Source organism: Bubalus kerabau, chromosome 7 (genome assembly GCF_029407905.1).
Source record: "Bubalus kerabau isolate K-KA32 ecotype Philippines breed swamp buffalo chromosome 7, PCC_UOA_SB_1v2, whole genome shotgun sequence".
In the NCBI taxonomy this organism is placed as follows: Eukaryota; Metazoa; Chordata; class Mammalia; order Artiodactyla; family Bovidae; genus Bubalus; species Bubalus kerabau.
The window spans coordinates 6,977,582-6,998,878 of NC_073630.1; the positions used below are offsets into that span (position 1 = coordinate 6,977,582).

The window sequence follows — 21,297 nt, forward strand, 5'->3', positions numbered from 1 at the left end:
TCTTATCCTTTGCTTCCACCTGGTGGTTACAGAAAAAATGAACTGAAGTGAAGTGCAGTCGCTCAGTCGTGTTCGACTCTTTGCGATCCCGTGGACTGTAGCCTACCAGGATCCTCCGTCCGTGGGATTTTCCAGGCAAGAGTACTGGCGTGGGTTGCCATTTCCTTCTCCAGGGGATCTTTCCGACCAAGGGATCTAATCCCGGGTCTCCCGCATTGTAGGCAGACACTACCGTCTAAGCCACCAGGGAAGTCCATAGAAAAAATAATCTAGACAATTTCACTTCCCTAATTTTTTTTTAGGTTAACCATCTAGGGGAATTTAGAAAATCAGACTTCTTTTAAAAATTAAATATTAGGTAAGAATCTTCAGAAATAATTTTTAGAGCAAATAAAATAATGAGACATACTTTCTCGTGCTAAAAGATACATACATGCAGATATGTATACATAAATATGATTTTTCCTGTGGTCATGTATGGATGTGAGAGTTGGACTGTGAAGAAGGCTAAGTGCCAAAGAATTGATGCTTTTGAACTGTGGTGTTGGAGAAGACTCTTGAGAGTTCCTTGGACTGCAAGGAAATCCAACCAGTCCATTCTGAAGGAGATCAGCCCTGGGATTTCTTTGGAAGGAATGATGCTAAAGCTGAAACTCCAGTACTTTGGCCACCTCATGTGAAGAGTTGACTCATTGGAAAAGACTCTGATGCTGGGAGGGATTGGGGGCAGGAGGAGAAGGGGACAACAGAGGATGAGATGGCTGGATGGCATCACTGACTCGATGGACGTGAGTCTGGGTGAACTCCGGGAGTTGATGATGGACAGGGAGGCCTGGCATGCTGCAATTTATGGGGTCGCAAAGAGTCGGACATGATTGAGCGACTGAACTGAACTGAATATGGTAGACACATACACAAATAATATATCTCTGTCTATATATTATATATATATATAAATATACAACCTATGTATATATTATATGATATAACTTACATGTAGAACTTGCTACATATAATACACAAACTATCCAAAGCTATACATGTTGTCTGGCATCCTTCCTTATATGAAAGTTTTAAACTGTCTTAATATGGTTAGCTTCATCAACCTTTTCCTTATGGCTTATCCTTTTAACTTCCCTGTAAGGATGATCCATTGTCCCAGAGTTATTTGTTGAGTAGTCTTTCCTTTCCCACTGATTTGTATTACTGCCTTTCAAGTGCTTTTAACTGATAAACATTTGTTTTTTCTCTTTATAAGAATATGCCTACATTGTCCCCTAAACTTAATTACATACCTGATATGTTGACATGTCATAGTGAATTGTTCTGGTGAAGTTTTGCTGGAGCAGTGTTGCGTGCACAGTGTCTAGTATGGTACCTGGCACAGAGCTAACTATTTGGTGAATGAATGAATGAGTTCTGGTTAAGATCTACCCAGCCGTGAGTCTGTCCTGAGGATCCGACTCCACACAACTCAACACATATTTTATATATTTTCTTATGACTGACAATATGGGTTTTTCTTTCTTGATAGCATGGGCTCCCTCTCGACTTATCTGAGGCAGCCATTTCGAATTATCCTGCATCTCTCCTTTTTACTTGACCTTAGCATCTAGTGGGTCACTTCAGTTCATAATTCTTACTTTCTTAAAACTGAGGTATATTTTTCACCCTCACTATATCTGCATTTCAATTCAGACTTTTTTACTTCATTATCTTTTTAATGTCATGTATGGTATATGCACAAGAATGTGTGCAATACATGATCGATTATGACGTGATCAATTACACACATACCTAGGAACCCACCATCTCCCACGAGAGAAAACCGAGTCTGTCCGTTGCCTCTGCTTGGCTGCTGCTCCCGAAGCCACACCCTTGCCACCACCTAAGGGGTAATCCCTATCCTGAAATTTGGGTTTCTTACCCTCTTGCTTTGGTTTTCTTTTCAAATATAGGCTTATTAAATATATGTTGTTTAGTTACTAAGTTGTGTCTGATTCTTTGTGACCGCATGGACTATAGCTCGCCAGGCTCCTCTGTCCTTGGAATTCTCCAGGCAAGAACACTGGCATGGGTTTCCATTTCTTTCTCCAGGGGATTTTCACAACCCAGGGATCGAACCCTAGTCTCTGGCATTAGCAGGTGGATTCTTTATCTCTTTAACATTGAGCTGCCAGGGAAACCCTAAGACATATATATACAGTCTGAAAAATGCACCATGTAGATTTACTTGTTATTGAGTAAGCTTTATGAGAATATAATTTCATACTTAATGAAGTCTGCAACTTGAATTTTTTATTCAACATTTATGCTTCTAAGATTCATCCATACTATTGTGTGTGGCTCTGGTTCATTAAATTCACTAATTAAGTTCATTGATGAGCACAATGACATTACGTTGTGTAATATGCCATGATTCATCTATTTGGTATTTGTTTGGATTGTTTCCAGGTTTTTTGTGTCTCGGACAAGGTTTCTATAAACCTTGTCTATGTCTGTCTCTTGGTCCACACGTGCAGTTTCTCTAGGCCTTGTACCAAGGAGTGGACTTTCTGGGTGACAGGATATGCAAGTGTTTCACTTTAAAAGATAATGCCAAATTGATAAGGGATTAAGAGGTACAAACTACTATGTATAAAGTAAGCTCAAAGATATATTGTATGGCACAGGGAAAGAGAGCCATTTCTTAATAACCAATTTTAAGTCACTGCATTGTACACCTGAAGCTAGTAGAATACTGTAAATCAACTGTATTTCAGGAAAAAAGAGAATGCCAAATTGCTTTTCAAAATGATCTTATACCCATGCCAGTAAAGTACAAAAGTTCCACTGATTCACATTCTTTCCAACACTTGGCATTATAAGATCTATTAATTTTCCCCTTTTTAGATATAAAATTATATCACTTTTTGTATTTTTTCCAGTTTTGGGTTGCGAAAATCCCTTGGAGAAGGAAATGGCAACCCACGCCAGTGTTCTTGCCTGGAGATAATCATCATGAAGTGATTATCATAGTAAGTTCAATGAACACCCATGATCTCATACAGATATAAAATTAAAGAATTAGAAAAAAAATTTTTTTTCTTGGGATAAGAACTCTTCAGATTTACTCCTTTACCAACTTTCATATATAATGTACTGGGGCATTAATCATATTTATTGTGTTGTATATCACATCTGTTGTACTTACTTATCTTATAACTGGAAGTTTGTACCATTTGACTGCCGTCATCCAAGTCTCCTTTCCACCACCCCCCTGTATCTCTTTTAATTGTAATTTGATTTCCCCAAGAAAGCATTTTGAGATTGTTTCCTATGCTTGTTGACCATTCACAATTCCATTTCAGTGACGTGCCTGTTTGTTTTTCGCCCATTTTCCTGTTGGATTATTTGAGTTTTTCTCAATAAAGCTCTTTGCATATCTTGGATCCAAATTCTTTACAGGTTATAAGTATCAACAATATTTCTCCCAGTGTGTAGCTTGCTTTCTTTCTGGTATCTTTATAAACAGAAGTTTTAATTGTAATGAAGCTGTGTTTATCAATCTTTTCTACTATACTGGAATTTTTAATATTGTTTGAAAAACATCCAGTTATATCAGTTGTATACTGACTTTATATTATTCTATACTTTCTTTAAATGATATAAAAGCTCTGTTTTTTATATTTAAGATGCACATGGGATTCACTTTTGTGTGCTTCTATGAAATACAGCTCCAATTTAATATTTTCTGTATGGATAAACAATTATCTTATAACAGCATTTATTTAATTTGAAATATATTCAGTATATATTGCCATGAGAGGAAAACATAACAATATGTGGTATTTAGAAAACATAATACATACAGTGATTAGTATATATACAAAATTTTATAAAGATGTTGGAAAAGAATACACCTAAATAACAACAATAATTATCCTTGGCTGCTGGAATACTTGATGAGTTTTAGTTATTTTTTGTTCTCGTTACTCTCCAAATTCTTTCTCTGTATTGAGCATAAGTTCACAGATTTTTTAAACAGTGAGAAATATAGTAGGTCTATAGACAATAAGTTTCTATAGATGACCTAACAGAAGCAGAAGATATTAAGAAGAGGTGGCAAAAATACACAGAAGAACTGTACAAAAAAGATCTTCACAACCAAGATAATCACGATGGTGTGATCACTCACCTAGAGCCAGACATCCTGGAATATGAAGTCAAGTGGGCCTTAGGAAGTATCACTACAAACAAAGCTACTGGAGGTGATGGAATTCCAGTTGAGCTATTTCACATCCTAAAAGATGATGCTGTGAAAGTGCTGCAGTCAATATGCCAGCAAATTTGGAAAACTCAGCAGTGGCCACAGGACTGGAAAAGGTCAGTTTTCATTCCAATCCCAAAGAAAGACAATGCCAAAGAATGCTCCAACTACCACACTATTGCACTCATCACACATGCTAACAAAGTAATGCTCAAAATTCTCCAAGCCAGGCTTCAGCAATATGTGAACCGTGAACTTCCAGATGTTCAAGCTGGTTTTAGAAAAGGCAAAGGAACCAGAGATTAAACTGCCAACATCCACTGGATCATAGAAAGAGCAAGAGAGTTCCAGAAAAACATCTATTTCTGCTTTATTGACTATGCCAAAGCGTTTGACTGTGTGGATCACAATAAACTGTGGAAAATTCTGAAAGAGATGGGAATACCAGACCACCTGACCTGCCTCTTGAGAAATCTGTGTGCAGGTCAGGAAGCAACAGTTAGAACTGGACATGGAACAACAGACTGGTTCCAAATAGGAAAAGGAGTATGTCAAGGCTGTATATTGTCACCCTGCTTATTTAACTTATATGCAGAGTACATCATGAGAAATGCTGGGCTGGAGGAAGCACAAGCTGGAATCAAGATTGCCGGGAGAAATATCAATAACCTCAGATATGCAGATGACACCACCCTTATGGCAGAAAGTGAAGAGGAACTAAAGAGCCTCTTGATGAAAGTGAAAGAGGAGAAAGAAAAAGTTGGCCTAAACCTCAACATTCAGAAAACTAAGATCATGGCATCTGGTCCCATCACTTCATGGGAAATAGATGGGGAAACAGTGGAAACAGTGTCAGACTTTATTTTTCTGGGCTCCAAAATCACTGCAGATGGTGACTGCAGCCATGAAATTAAAAGCTGCTTACTCCTTGGAAGGAAAGTTATGACCAACCTAGATAGCATATTCAAAAGCAGAGACATTACTTTGCCAACAAAAGTCTGTCTAGTCAAGGCTATGGTTTTTCCAGCAGTCATGCATATATGTGAGAGTTGTACTATAAAGAAAGCTGAGTGCCGAAGAATTGATGCTTTTGAACTGTGGTGTTGGAGAAGACTCTTGGGAGTCCCTTTGACTGCAAGGAGATCCAACCAGTCCATCCTAAAGGAGATTAGTCCTGAATGTTCATTTAAAGGACTGGTGCTGAAGCTGAGACTCCATACTTTGGCCACCTGATGCGAAGAGCTGACTCATTTGAAAAGACCCTGTTGCTGGGAAAGATTGAGAGCAGGAGAAGAAGGGGACGACAGAGGATGATTGTTAGATGGCATCACCGACTCAATGGACATGAGTTTGGGTAAACTCCAGGAGTTGGTGATGGACAGGGAGGCCTGGCGTGCTGCAGTCCATGGGGTTGCAAAGAGTCAGACACAACTTAGCAACTGAACTGAACTGAACTGAAAAATGACAACTTCAGGGATTCCCTGTCAGTTCAGTGGGTGGGACTTCTTGCTTCCACTGCAGGGAGCGAGGGTTCGAATCCTGGTTGAGAAACTAAAATCCTGCATGTCTTGTAGCAGAGCCAAAATTTTTTTTTTTTACTTGTTTTTAATGAAAGCTACAGCTTTCAACACCAATGAGTTGCTATTAGATCTATCTACACTAATAAGAAAGAGCTTAACTAAACTGTTGATGAGCTCTAAATCTATTACTTGATTAATGCATGGAATCCCAAATCTGAGTCAACACAAAGGTATGTGTTTGTAGCACCGAAATCCAACAATGTGTATTTGGGAACCAGCAAAAAATCCAATCATGGTGATCTATAAACAGTCTCAAAGACAGGACTGTAACTGAGTTTTAGTTTAGAAAGCAGAAGCCTTATCAGTTGTGCCATAACCTCCCTGAAAACAAAAAAATTAAGTGAAGTGGGGAACTGGGCCACCATGACAGCTTCAGAAAAAAGGAGCTGTCTTCTAAATCCTTTTACATGAAAGAGGAAAATGAATTAATGAAAATTAATGAATTAAAGAGAATTTACAGTTTTGGACAAAGTTCTAACTAAAAAAGTGTATCGTACAACGTAACTGTCTCATTTAATAAATATGTTTCCCATATTGATAAATACAACACTTGGTGTGTATGTTTTCCATAACTCAAAAACAAGGAAGAAGGATATGGTAGTAGGGAGGCAAGAGGAAGCTCTCTGGCTTATGGTCCAACTATGATACTAAATGGTGTGAGAATCCATTTCTTCCATGGAAGCCTTGTGATTTCAAAATTGATCAGTTTATTTCCTATTGCCATATGTGAAAGGAAAATCACCTCCATTTTTTTTTCTTTGCCATGAAAAGATGAGAAGAGTCAATAAGTGTTTTGTATGTATTCTTGAATAAGAGTTAGGATTCCTTAAAATAAAAGGTTCTGTCTTTTATATAATAAAAGAACACAGATTATACTTTAAAACATCATAAAGATACCAGGAAGTATCATAAAAGATACGTTTTGCATGTGATTCTATCACAAAATGCTGTTAAAGTACCAATGATTTGAAAAATTATTTCTTAGATTCAAGATAAATTCCTACCCCAAAGGTTACCTTTCAAGGTCAGTGACATCTACATTTCAGTTCTGTGCAAGAGAACCCAGTTTTTAATTGAAATCTACACATTCTCAAAATATTGCCAAGCTAAATTATGGGAATAGTTGTGTTTTAATACCCAGAAGTTTCCTATAGCCTTGTGTGTGTGTAAATCTTGTGTGGTATCACATCCAAGCTTCTTAATTTCACCATTGCTGTTGTTTCCTTCTATTAAATGCATCATTGCCTGTGCCACACAAACTGATCTGTTTGTTCCTGACTCCATAGTCATTACCATTGGCTTCCCTAAGAAAAACCTTTCCTCTTTTTCCTTGCTTTTCCTTCCTTCAGCCTTAACCTCAAATATACTGCTTCCATGTGAGTATTTGCCTATTGAATAGATTGACTCCTTTATAGTAATATTTCCTTGACTAGGATTCCCTTCTAGCCCAGCAATGGGAGATGATCTATATAGGTGTCAATCCTTATGGCTCAGGGAACCAGAGGAACTCCCTGAAGACAGAAAGGAGATACCCTGATTATAGATTACTAGTTAATAGATAAATCTGCCACCTGGGAAGCCCCAGCAGATTAATCACCCTGTGTTAAAAATTGGCTGAGCCAGGACAATACTTTAGTTGATGTTTACTTTTAAAACACAGCTGGACTACTGTTATAGCTTTTTCCAAAGTTAGTGCATTTTTAAAAGCAAAGCATTTCTTAAACATTTTAAATGAAAAAATACAAAATAACTATGTTGGAGACATTATGAGATGAATGTATTCATGTTGTATGAATTTCATTCTTTGTTTTTTTTTTTTCCTAAATCCAAAGAGAAAATTACCAATTATATGTTTTTAATACAAACACTACAAGTGAATTAAAAGAAATCGAGCAAGATATTTCCAGCCTTCGTTATGAACTTTTGGAGGACAAGAGCCAGGCAACTGAGGAATTAGCCATTCTAATTCATAAGCTCAGTAGGAAACTGAACCCAGCACGCTGAGATGTGAATGAGTCAGTAACCTGGAATTATGGCTTTGACTAGAGCACAACTGTGGGCAATAATACTTATAAGTATAAAGTACTTGAAAAACTATGGTGTAAACTTTTAGTATTAACTACCTTTATCATGTGAATCTTTAAAAGTTAGGTCTTAATGATTTTACTGTTTTATCACATGCAATGGTCTTCATTTTAATGGCTTGCCTTGACATTACAAATAATGACATGCCATTGCATGTAAAGGCCCAATATTAACTACATTACTGACTTTTTTTGTCCATTTTAGAATAAACACTATGTCTCTGCACTACCTGTTTGCCTACAAGCGACTGTAAGCTCCTTGGGGACAGGAACCATGTCTTATTCATCTTTATGTCTCCAGGATCTAGTACAGTGCCTGGCACACAGTAGGTGCTCGATAAATGTTGTCAAAACCAACCAAACTGCCAACAAAATACAAATAAAAATTCAAAGGCCATCACTATGTAGCATACCTTCCCTTGTGCAAATGCTGAAGACTTTTTTTTTTAATAGAAACTGAAAAAATTTATAAAAAGCTATGACTTGGTCAGATTTTCTTAGACTTTTGGTATCACTGATACTCCTAGAACCTTTGAACCCTGAATGAAGAATTTCACAATGGGTTAACAGAAAATATAATTACATTACATATTTGTTTCATAGAATTGTTCAAAGCAGCACATTAAAGGTTTTTCTAAAGTATATGCTGTTTGCTTACTGTCTTAGATTTTCATTTGTTGTTTTTCCGTAATGTGAATTTAGTCAGCAGAGTGGTGGATTTTTTTTAAAGCTGGGGGTTATGCAGGGTTGTTAGTTACGACCTCTTAATTTCTGCATCTGATGATTTAATGCTAATAAGTCATCAACAACTGGCTTCATATCTTGGCTGTTAGCTCCACTCTGAGTTTTGGAGGGCACACTGTAGGAAGCAATGGAGCAATGGCCGTGTGCCTGCAAAGTCTCGGCCAAGCATCACCAGGTATGTTTCATTTCCCTTTGAGGCATCTCTTGCCGTTACTGCTCACACTGAGTAACATCTTTTTTTTAAATCAAGGAATTTCAGTTACACTTGTTACACGGAATAGACTGTGATATGTCTGTATCTGACTTACCATATAAGTGGGCTGAATACTGGTAATATTGAGGCTTCTTGACTACTAGGAAAGGGGATACAGGCTGGTGAGCTCTCTCATCTCTTCATAGACAATAAAATATGCAAAGCATTTGTTTTTTAGCCAGCTAGGTTTAAGTCTTTCATTATCATCCTGATTCTCTCCCATCTGTTCCTACCAAATCTATACCAGAATACAAATTATGGTCGTAGCTCAAAGATCGTTTTATAGGTTCTAAAAGTCAATTAAATATATAATATTTTAGCAGTCACTACATCACACAGGAAGGCCTTCTAGATATGAATACAAACATGAACATTAAAGGAATGATGTAAAGCCCTTTAAAGATTATTTCGTAATTTCTACTTTTGGAGACTTAATTAAATTAAGAAAAGAACTTTATACATTTTTGCGACCATTGTACGCTATTTCATTAACTTTTGTGCTACGCTAGTAGTATTTTGTCTTAAACATTTTTAAAACTTTATGTATTTTATGTTATACCTCAGAACTGAATAAAATACTGAATTTTTTCATTGCTATATGTTACCATATTTTATATGAAAACAGTAAAGATACGAAGTTTCCATGATAGACAACACTTTGTCTTACATATAGTATTGTTTAGGCTTCCAAGTGTGAATATTTTTTATTACAGTTATGGAGCAGAATATTAAGTAATAGTTTTAACTGGGGGTGGAAAAATGGTGAATGTAAAAGTGTCAAATTCATCTAGTTTAGGATTTGAGTCTTGAGTGAAGATGAAATTCATGTGAGTCCATACATCTTATATTTTAGTCCATAAGTAAGTAAGTAAGTCACTTCAGTCGTGTCCGACTCTGTGTGACCCCATAGACAGTAGCCCACCAGGCTCCCCCGTCCCTGGGATTCTCCAGGCAAGAACACTGGAGTGGGTTGCCATTTCCTTCTCCAATGCATGAAAGTGAAAAGTGAAAGTGAAGTTGCTCAGTTGTGTCCGACTCTTAGCGACCCCATGGACTGCAGCCTACCAGGCTCCTCCGTCCATGGGATTTTCCAGGCAAGAGTACTGGAGTGGGGTGCCATTGCCTTCTCCGACTTTAGTCCATACCTTTTGCAATTCTAGAACTCTCAACATAGGTTGTTTTTCCATTATTTATTATGTTTGTGTAAAACTAGCATTTTTTTCAGTGTTTATGAATTAATTTATTCAATCAATATTTATTGCACATTAATAGGTGTTTAATAATGTTCAAGGGAAAAATCAGTGTAAATAGCAGACAAAAATCCCCAGTCTCCTGGAGCTTATATTATAGATTAATCACAGTCTAACATGAAAATAATATATAACAAACATTTATGTCACATAGAAGCAAAAGTTTCCGTGCTGGTGGTCTGTTACCTTTGAGTCTCTTCTTGGGTCATCTCCCCAGGGGCTCCGATCTCAGCATCGTGTGTAAAATAAGTATGTTATGATACTTCACATTTTCCCTCTCTCTACACTTTCTGGGTGAGCTTCAAGAGAAGGACGTGACACCAAGGCATGGTAGATGCTGCTGCTGCTACTATGGATGCCCCCCACCCGGATCCCTTTTAATGGACCAGTGCATGTGTCTCTGAGATCCCAACTGTCCTGTTCCCCAGGGAATTGCCATCAGATGAAAGAAAGCAGCCTTGTCCTGGTCTGGTAGTCAACAACCAATTTCTGTGAAGTCATGAAAAGCTGTTTTCTTGTGTTAAGGTGGGGCCAACTCTTCTGGTCCAAGTCATGATTCAGAACTCTGGAAAGGATTTAGGCTATGGCTAGATTCCAGCCAAGCTTCCATGGTGGCTCAGATGGTCAAGAATCCACCCGCAATGAGGGAGACCTGGGTTTGATCCCTGGGTTGGGAAGATCCTCTGGAGGAGAGCATGGCAACCCACTCCAGTTTTCTTGTCTGGAGAATCCCATGGACAGAGGGCCCTTGCAGGCTACAGTCCATGGGGTCGCAAAGAGCACAGCACTCAGCACAGCACAGACTCTAGCTGAGACCAACTCTGTTTAGCTTCTTCCCTGTTATCACTTTCAATGGCTGCATAATGGCCCACAAAGTGGATGCACTATTTCCCTATTTAGTGGATAGTTAGGTCTCTGTTTTAAATAATGTCTTGAGTATGGCTTCTAATCTATTTTTTGTGGTTTTCACAGACTAAATATGCAAAATTGGGGTTATGAGTTAAAAATATAGCCACATAATTTTATTTTATGTTTTTAATATAAATTTATTTATTTTAATTGAAGGTTAATTACTTTACAATATTGTATTGGTTTTGCCATACATCAACATGAATCTGCCACAGGTACACATGTGTTCTCCATCCTGAACCCCCCTCCCTCCTCTCTCATAATTTGTAGATTTGGATACATATTACTAAGTCACTTTTGAAAATGGTTTTATTAGTAGTTTAAACCATCATGGTTGAGGTCATGTTCTCTCTACAGCATATATAGTGGTATCCTTTAAATGTTTTTCTCATTTGAAAGGCAAAAAAATGTATCTTACTTTAGTATTATTGATTACAAGCGAAGGTAACGCATTTTTACGTGGTTGGGCAGAAGCCATCTTCTTTGTGAATTGTCTGTTCATGTTTTTTTAATTGGAATAATTGTATTTCTTTTTAAAATAATTGTAAGAATTGTTTATAAGAATACTAACTGCACACATTTATCCCATTTGTTTTTATATTTTCAAATTCTGTGACATATGAAATGTCTAATCTTTATTTTTCATATTGTTTTCTCCTTTGTGGCTTCTTCTATTCCTTTTGTTGTTGTTATAAAAATTTTTTTCTTTGACATCCAGTGGTCGCTTTCCAACTGCCAGAGCCCCTGATTTCCCTCCCAACCCCTTCTCCCACATGTCCTCTGAGAGACAGCCTACAGACTACTCCTACAGACTACTCCCCTTGGGCTTGGGATCATTCTATTCCTTTTAAGATGAGACAGATTTCTTTCTGTTATGGGCTGAATTATGTCCCCCCTGCTCCCCTCCTCATCTCCAAATTCATCTGTTAAAGTCCTAAGCCCTAGTGCTTCAGAATGTGACTGTTTTTGGAGAAAAGACCTTTAAAGAGATAATTGAGTTGAAATTAGGTCACTAGGGTGATTCTTTATCCTTCATGAGTGGTGTCCTTATTAGAGGAGATTAGAACACGGAAGGACACAGAGGGAAGACGACGTGATGACACAGCGAGAAGACGCCAGCGTGTGCACCAAGGAGAAAAATGCCTTCGAGAACTCGTTTGGCTCCCTGCTGTGAGGTCTTACAGGAAAATAAGTTTCTGTTCTGTAAGCCACTCAGTTTGTGGTACTTTATTATGGAGGCCCTATTTAATATAACTTCCAACTCCCTACATTCCATAAAACTCTATAACTATTCTATTTCATCTTCTTCATGGCTTTATTTTTCTATTTACTTCTATAATGTATATGTATTTTTATTGAGTCTAAATTGATATTTTCTCCAAATTGCTACACAGCTAAACCATCTTCAAGCATTGTTGTATATTTCCATACAGAGTTACTTTATCCTCAGAAAAAAAATTGTCCATAATACCCTGGGACCGAGGTAGAAACCTTCTCAGATCTCTGTGTAGTAAATCATTTTTTTTTTTCTTAAGAAACTCTTCTCAAGGGATTAATTCTTGTTTCACAAACATTTCTGAACTCTCCCTTAGTAAGCCACAGAAATCATTTGTGAACCCTCTCCTCATAGACCACAGAGACCACTTATTCGTTTGCGGTATTTCTGCAGGCAGAGTATGATAGGCACAAAGGACAGACTGATGAAAGTCAGTCAAGGAATGTCAGTGCTCACATCCTGGGTCACCACTATAGGCCAGCAGCAGTGTGAGGATCCCTTAGGTCTTTTCGGAGATCTGTGAGTTTGAAGGTATTTTCATAATACTAAGATTCTATTTGCCTTTTCCACTGTGTTGACATTTGTACTGACGGTACAAAAACAAGGGTTAATACTGCTGGTACTTAAGCATGGATCAAGGCAAGGGCTTTAAACTGTTGTAGTCATTTTATTCTTCATCCCTTTGTTACCAACAGGAAACAATGCTTCATGTATTAATAAAAATGTCCTTTATGAAGCAGTGGAAATAGTTAATTTTAAGTCTCTAGGCTGGATTATCTTTTTTAATATTCTGTGGGGTGACATGTGAAGTATGCATAAAGCATTTCTAGTGAATATAGAAGTACATTAGTTGTTTCAAGGAAAAGCACTTGTAAGATTATTTGAATTGCTGGCTGAATTCACTGATTTTTTTCATGGTACATTTTTTTTTTGAAAGCATGAGTGACAGGCAAATTATGATTATTTAGACTTGGGTACTTGGCATATACTTCCTTGTTAATTAAAGAAGGGAAACTATCATTTAAAGGAAAATAATTGACATTTGTTGCCAATGCTTAAAATTCAAACTTTTAAGCACAAATTAGAATTTGCAAAAATTTGTGCCCATCTTCTGAGGCTGACAACTTTCCAACACTTCAAATTTTTTCTGATGGAATCTTTGATAACATATACAACATCCTCAAAAATCTGTTTGTTAAATGAAGCCACATTCCACATTGCAACTAACTTTTCAAAAACTACCACTTGTTGAGTTTGGGCCTCATTTTCTTCATATACTTACAGTAACAACAACAACAAAAACTACATATACCAATAGATTGTATGCAGAAGTAGATCTGGGACTTCCTTGCTTACTCTTCAGGTGGGCAGTCAATAGATTTGCAAACAAAGCCAGTCTTTTTACTTTTATTTTGGAAAAGAATGATTTTTCATTAAAATATATACATAATGAGTTCATTATTTTTTCAACATTATTTTTAGAAATTTAGTTCTATTTGGTAACAACAGATAATTCATATAAACAATGGTCTTTAGGGTCCTCAACAGTTTATAAGAGTTTTGTAAAGGGGTCCTTTACAAAACAGGAGAAGGAGTACGTCAAAGCTGTATATTGCCACCCTACTTATTTAACTTATATGCAGAGTACATCATGGGAAACACTGGGTTGGAGGAAACAGAAGCTGGAATCAAGATTGCTAGGAAAAATATCAATAATCTCAGATACGCAGATGACACCACCCTTATGGCAGAAAGCGATAGAAGAACTAAAGAGCCTCTTGATGAAAGTGAAAGAGGAGAGTGAAAAAGTTGGCTTAAACCTCAACATTCAGAAAACTAAGATCATGGCATCCAGTCCCATCACTTCATGGGAAATAGATGGGGAAACAGTGGAAACAGTGTCAGACTTTATTTTTCTGGGCTCCAAAACCACTGCAGGTGGTCATTGCAGCCATGAAATTAAAAGATGCTTACTCCTTGGAAAGAAAGTTATGACCAACCTAGACAGCATATTAAAAAGCAGAGACATTACTTTGCCAACAAAGGTCCATCTAGTCAAGGCTATGGTTTTTCCAGTGGTCATGTATGGATGTCAGAGTTGGACTGTGAAGAAAGCTGAGCGCCAAAGAATTGATGCTTTTGAACTCTGGTGTTGGAGAAGACTCTTGAGAGTCCCTTGGACTGCAAGGAGATCCAACCAGTCCATCCTAAAGGAGATCAGTCCTGGGTGTTCATTAGAAGGACTGATGTTGAAGCTGAAACTCCAATACTTTGGCCACCTCATGAGAAGAGCTGACTCATTTGAAAAGACCCTGATGCTGGGAGGGATTGGGGTCAAGAGGAGAAGGGGACTACAGAGGATGAGATGGTTGGATGGCATCACCGACTCGATGGACATGGCTTTGGGTGAACTCCGGGAATTGGTGATGGACAGGGAGGCCTGGCGAGCTGCGGTTCATGGGGTCGCAAAGAGTCGGACACGACTGAGCGACTGAACTGAACTGAACTGAAAGGGGTCCTAGGGCCAAAAGTTTGAGAACTGCTGCTTATAAACTGACTCTTACGGCGGTGAAACATATTTCTTTGAGGGAGCCTTTCCAGTGGCGGTGAAAGAGGTCAGTGGCGGTAAAAGAGGTCAGAATCTACCCTGGCTTCAGGTCAGTGCTCCACACACAAAGACAAAGACCTGGGGCTCAGGGCAGTAGTGGCATTGTAGCTTGGTCTCCCTGGAAACCACTCTTCTCAGGGCTCCTGAACCCCGCCCTCCTTTCCTCTCCGCCTCTCATTGGAACGGCTTCAGTCAGTGGGCGGTCTGTCGGGAGGTGGGCGGGGCTTCATGCCCTCCAGAGCCCACTCGCAGGAACGTCCTGACGTCACTCAGGACGCCGCTGCCCTGACGCTCCGCCTTTGCATCCCCCACTGAACCCACAGTAGCTGGCGTTACCCCTCAAAGGAGTCGCTAGCAGTTTCCCCTGAGGCTTGGGATACCACACTCTTTGACCCACCTAGCCTGGCCTGGCGCTGTCCGCCGCGTCCGTTCCGCCGTCATGGATCTGAATCTAAACCGAGCGGATTATTTGCAGGTAAACCTGAGGGGTTGGGGCGGACGCTGCGCGAGGTGAGCCCCGCTCTAAGAGAGGATTCGATCCTTCCACTGCCGTTTGTTGGGGTCTGTGGGAGCCGAGCGGCGAAGGAGTGGGTGTGAGTGGAGCCCTCCAGACGCCTTCCGCACAGGCTTGCCCTCGGGGCCGGTCCGCCGGCACTTGGGAAGAAGGAGAACCGCCCCCCCACCCCCCACCCCGCCCCGGAGTGCCGGCGTCCTGAAGATGCTCCGAGTGTCCTGACGCGATCCGGGATTCCTCCCCAAGGCCCTTCTCCTCCCCTCTGGTTGCAGCTACCTGGGGGCTTCAAACTCCTGACTCTCCTTCTCTACTCAGTCTCGTGTCCCTCGGGCCAGACACTTATTTCGTACTGTGAGCTGGACCTGGCCACCCGGATCGTAATAAAAGCAATGGTAGCCGTTTTCGAGGGTCTGGTTTATTCTCAGTTTCCCTTTTGTGCATGTATTATATTGTTGTTCGTCACTCAGTCGTGTCAGATTCTTTGGGACCCCATGGACTGCATTCAACACGCCAGGCTTCCCTGTCCTTCACTGTCTCATAGAGCTTGCTCAAACCTATGTCCAACCATCTCATTCTCAGTCATCCCCTTCTGCCCTCAGTTTTTCCCAGCATCAGGGTCTTTTCCAGTGAGTCAGCTCTTAGCATCAGGTGGCCAAAGTATTGGAACTTCAGATATATTTTCCTTCACAAAAATTCTCAAAGTCGGTACGTGACGATCAAAGGGATTCAAAGAAGGTAATTTTCATAATAGCCAAACTGATGCAGTTCCTATTTGAAACAAAGTCTCTTAGCACTTAGCAGCAGCAGCAGCAGCAGCTCTTTCTGTTACAGCACCCTGCCTCTCAGTATTTCAGCCCTAGACTTTCCCTCTTCTCCATCCCCTTTCCCAGTAATCCTCTTTTGGCTAATGGTACAAATGTTTATCCTGCCACTTTACTTGAGACGTATGCCAGATACTTGCCACCTTCAGTTCAGTTCCGTTCAGTCGCTCAGTCGTGTCCGACTCTTTGTGACCCCATGAATTGCAGCATGCCAGGCCTCCCAGTCCATCACCAACTCCCGGAGTTCACTCAAACTCACGTCCATCGAGTCGGTGATGCCGTCCAACCGTCTCATCCTTTGTCATCCCCTTCTCCTCCTGCCCCCAATTCCTCCCAGCATCAGGATCTTTTCTAGTGAGTCAACTCTTCACATCAGGTGGCCAAAGTATTGGAGTTTCAGCTTCAACCTCAGTCCTTCCAATGAACACCCAGGACTGATCTCCTTTAGGATGGACTGGTTGGATCTCCTTGCAGTCCAAGGGACTCTCAAGAGTCTTCTCCAACACCAGAGTTCAAAAGCATCAATTCTTTGGCGCTCAGCTTTCTTCACAGTCCAACTCTCGCATCCATACATGACCACTGGGAAAACCGTAGCCTTGACTAGACGGACCTTTGTTGGCCAAGTAATATGTCTGCTTTTTAATATGCTATCTAGGTTGGTCATAACTTTCCTTCCAAGGAGTAACCGTCTTTTAATTTCATGGCTGCAATCACCATCTGCAGTGATTTTGGCACCCAAAAAAAATAAAGTCTGCCACTGTTGCCACTGTTTCCCCATCTATTTCCCATGAAGTGATGGAACCAGATGCCATGATCTTCATTTTCTGAATGTTGAGCTTTAAGCCAACTTTTTCACTCTCCTCTTTCACTTTCATCAAGAGGCTTTTTAGTTCCTCTTCACTTTCTGCCATAAGGGTGGTGTCATCTGCATATCTGAGGTTATTGATATTTCTCCCAGCAATCTTGATTCCGGCTTGTGTGTCTTCCATCCCAGTGTTTCTCATGATCCCACCTTAATATCTTCCATATCCATCTGGTCATCACAGTTTGCTGTTTCTATCTCGGAAGTATCTGTTGAATCTGTCACGTTTTCTCCCTCCATCTCTGTTATCCCCAGTTCAGTCCTCATCTCTTGGATCATGGAAATAGCCTCCATCCTCCTCTCCCTCCAACCCATACTTCACAGCACTGGCTAGACTGATGTTTCAAAAATACAAATCTAAGTAGATTAGTTTAAACTTTAACACTATTCCATAGAATACAGAATAACAGGATAGATCTGTATGTATAATATGTAAATTCTTTCATGGTCTATTTTCTCAATTTCTCTCCCTTTGGTCCCATTCTCCTCCCCTAACCATGCCCAACTATGGACATTTCTCTGCTGAGCAAACCATGCTGTTTTCATCTTCTGTAGCTTTTGTAAAATAATCTTCATCATCCATTAGATTGGATGTCATTGTCATCAGCATGTTGGTGTCTTAGCAAAAGTCTTCTCTGTTCCATTTTCAATAATAATCTATTTCTAAAGATTTTTCATTACAAACTTCTTGAACAGCTGTATGAAGTTGTAAAAAAAAGGCTTCTAGGTATAATTTTTTTGTGTGAAGTACCTTGCCAGTAATGTCACATAATTATATTTGACTTGACAACTTTATAGCATGAATTTTACTGTTTTTTATTGTTTCCTATATTCGGACTTTTGTGGTATATTTCATTAGAAAATAAGTTCGCTGCTGATAACAATTATTTCATATCACTAATTGCAGTTAAAAAATTAAGGCTTACTATGATTAGAATCTGCTGGTCCTTTTAATCTTTGAGGTATAACTTTAAATTAGTGTGTTAGAAAACATTAACTAGGCAGCTGATGTGTTTCCTTAGGTGGGGGTGACTTCTCAGAAGACTATGAAGCTACTTCCTGCCTCAAAACATAGAGCCACACAAAAGGTAATGTAGAGATACTGATTCCTCCATATCTCTCTAGCTCTTACAGAGGAGAAGTTTATATGCCATTCCTTATTGATAAGTTTTTTTTTTTTTAATTTCAAAGCTAAAGTGGAAATGGATTTCTGTTAATTTGAACAGAGGTTGGAATACCAAGGGACACTTATATACAGTAATTTTCTTGTACATTATAAGTATCATGTACAATCAGTAAATAGTATTAGTAAACTAGTTGAAAACTATGTTACATTTTTCTGGGAATAATTTTCCCTGGGTGTACTTGTGCATACCAGGTTGTATATATGAAAAAAGAAATATAAAACACAATATGCTGTAGAGAAAATACTTTTTAAAAACTTTGTCATATTTTTAAGAGTAATTTTTATTTTAAACTTTATATTTAACAAACAATATTGATATTTTTATAGAAATATTAATCCTGCAATTTCTGTAAGACAATATAATTTCTTAGTATACTAATGGGATTCTTTAATAGCTGCAAAATAAATACAGTATTAACATATAATACATTTTATCAAGATAAATCAATAGATTTTTGATTATCATTTATTGTATTCAGTCTACCAAAGCAACACTTTTCAAACTTTTTGGTCTTAGGACTCATTTATAGTATTTTTAAGATCATTTTATTATTTTGTTTATTTTTTATTGAAATATAGTTGGTGTACAATATTATGTAAGTCACAGTATGCAATATAGTTATTAATAATTTTTAAACATTATATTCTATTTATAGTTATTATAAAATATTGGCTCTGTATAACACACAGAGTGTGTTATACAGTATAATCTTGTACCTAATTTTATACATACTGGTTTGTATCTCTTAATCCCTACTCCTGTGTTGCCCCTCCTCTTTTCCTCTCCCCACTGGTAACACCTGGCAGTTTGTTTTCTATATTTGTGACTCTGCTACTTTTTGTTATATTCACTAATTTGTTGTGTTTTCTAGATTCCACATACAAATGATATATGGTTTGTTTTTCTCTGTCTGACTTATTTCACTTAACATCATGCCCTCTAAGTCCATCCATGTTGTTGCAAATGAGAAATTTCATTATTTTTTATGACTGAGTAATATTCTTTATCCATTCATCTGTTAATGGACACTTACGTTGTTTCTATATCTTGGCAATTATAAACAGTACCATGAACATTGGGGTGCATATATCTTTTTGAATTCATGTTTTTGGTTTTTTCAGATATATGCCCAGGAGTGGCATTTCTGGGTCATATAGTTCTATTTTTAGTTTTTTGAGAAACTTCAATATTGTTTTCTACAGTGACTGCACCAATTTATATTCCCACCAAAGGCAATGGCACCCCACTCCAGTACTCTTGCCTGGAAAATCCCATGGACGGAGGAGGCTCCAGTAGGCTGGTAGGCTCCAGTCCATGGGGTTGCTAAGAGTTGGGAACGACTAAGCGACTTCACTTTGACTTTTCACTTTCATGCATTGGAGAAGGAAATGGCAACCCGCTCCAGTGTTCTTGCCTGGAGAATCCCAGGAACGGTGGAGCCTGATGGGCTGCTGTCTATGGAGTCGCACAGAGTCGGACACGACTGAAACGACTTAGCAGCAGCAGCAGCAGCAACAGAGTACAAGAGTTCCTTTTCTCCACATCTTTGTCAGCATTTGTTATTTATGTTATTTTTGATGATTGCTATTCTGACAGGTATGAGGTGATATCTCATTGTGGTTTTGATTTGTATTACTCTGATTAGTGATGTTAAGCATCTTTTCATGTCCCTGTTGGCTATTTGCATTTTCTCTTTGGAAAAATGTTTATTCAGGTCTTCTGCCCACTTTTTAATCAGGTTGTGTATCTAATATTAAGTTGTATTAGCTGTTTATATATTTTGGATATTAACCCCTTATTGCTCATATTTGCAAATACTTTTTCCCATTTGATAGATTTTCTTTTCTTTTTTTCTATGGTTCCCTTTGCTGTGCAAAAGTTTTTGTTTAGGTAAATCAACTATATTCAATAAAAATTAAAAAATGAAAAAAGCTTTAAAAAATATCAAATAGGTCTGTCACAAACTTATTTTCATAATGCTTTAAAAATTAATCCTATAACATTCTTATGCCCTGGTGACGGGGAAAAAGTCACCTCCTTGCCATATCCATCTGTATTCTCTTGTTCTCTTTACCTTGTAGGAAACCAGCTACTTCTGTAACAACTCCCACAGGCTTCTCTTTGTCCCTTTCTTATAATTCTTTAGTGAATATTTTTTTGTAGGGCTGTCTTTACTAGGTTTTCTGATGTCTGTTTTTTAAAATTATAATTTCTATATTGTGCATCTTGTTACCTATATAAGTTAATAAGGCATAATAACAGTAATTTTAGATTCTCTTCAATCTGTTACAGGTGGTTGTTGGAGATCATGATGGCGTAGTTATGTGCTTTGGCATGAAGAAGGGAGAAGCAGTGGTATGTGTATGTTTTGAATACTCCCAGGTTAAGCTTTTTCTAAAGCACAATGAGAAATGGGTTAAAGGAAGTAGTGATATGAAGTATGAGACTTCAGGCAGCATAAGAGTCATTTGCTAGCTGTTTGTAAAACATCTTTGACATTCTAAGGTGATATATTAGTTTTTTCTGCTGTGTAACAAATTACCTCAAATTTAGGGTGTTAACCCCTAATGAAACACATTTATTATCTCGCAGAGGCAGGAATCCAGCCTTGAGGCCTCATGTGGCTGCAACATAGATGTTAGCCAGGCTCAATTTCTTTCTGGAGCTCAGGGTCCTATTCCATGCCCACTTGGCTGTTTGAAGAATTCAATTCTTTATTATTATTGAACTGAGATCCCCACTTTATTGCTGTCTGTAAGCCCAGGCCTGCTTTCATCATTTGAGGCCCCTACACTTCCTTGCTGTGTGGTCTTCTCACAGGCCCTCTCACAACATGGCAACCTTCTTCTTCAGGCCAATGGAAAAATCTGTCCAGTCTGCTAAGATAGAGTCTTACATAACAGAGTGCAACCTGGAAATGACCATCGCATCACCTTTACCACTTAATATAGCCTAGTCAA

General features: G+C 38.6%; 1 protein-coding gene across 2 annotated transcripts in view; it reads left to right on the plus strand.

The window, feature by feature from the left end:
• Nucleotides 1-15,215: 15,215 nt before the first annotated feature.
• Nucleotides 15,216-21,297, plus strand: part of BBS7 (Bardet-Biedl syndrome 7) — a 38,922-nt gene continuing 32,840 nt past the window's right edge. For both annotated transcript variants that reach the window (XM_055587576.1, XM_055587577.1), the window contains exons 1-3: nucleotides 15,216-15,428; nucleotides 18,173-18,238; nucleotides 20,630-20,692. In XM_055587576.1, coding sequence (XP_055443551.1) covers nucleotides 15,393-15,428; nucleotides 18,173-18,238; nucleotides 20,630-20,692 — 165 coding nt within the window. In that variant the 5' untranslated portion in view covers nucleotides 15,216-15,392. The remainder of the gene's footprint in view (nucleotides 15,429-18,172; nucleotides 18,239-20,629; nucleotides 20,693-21,297) is intronic.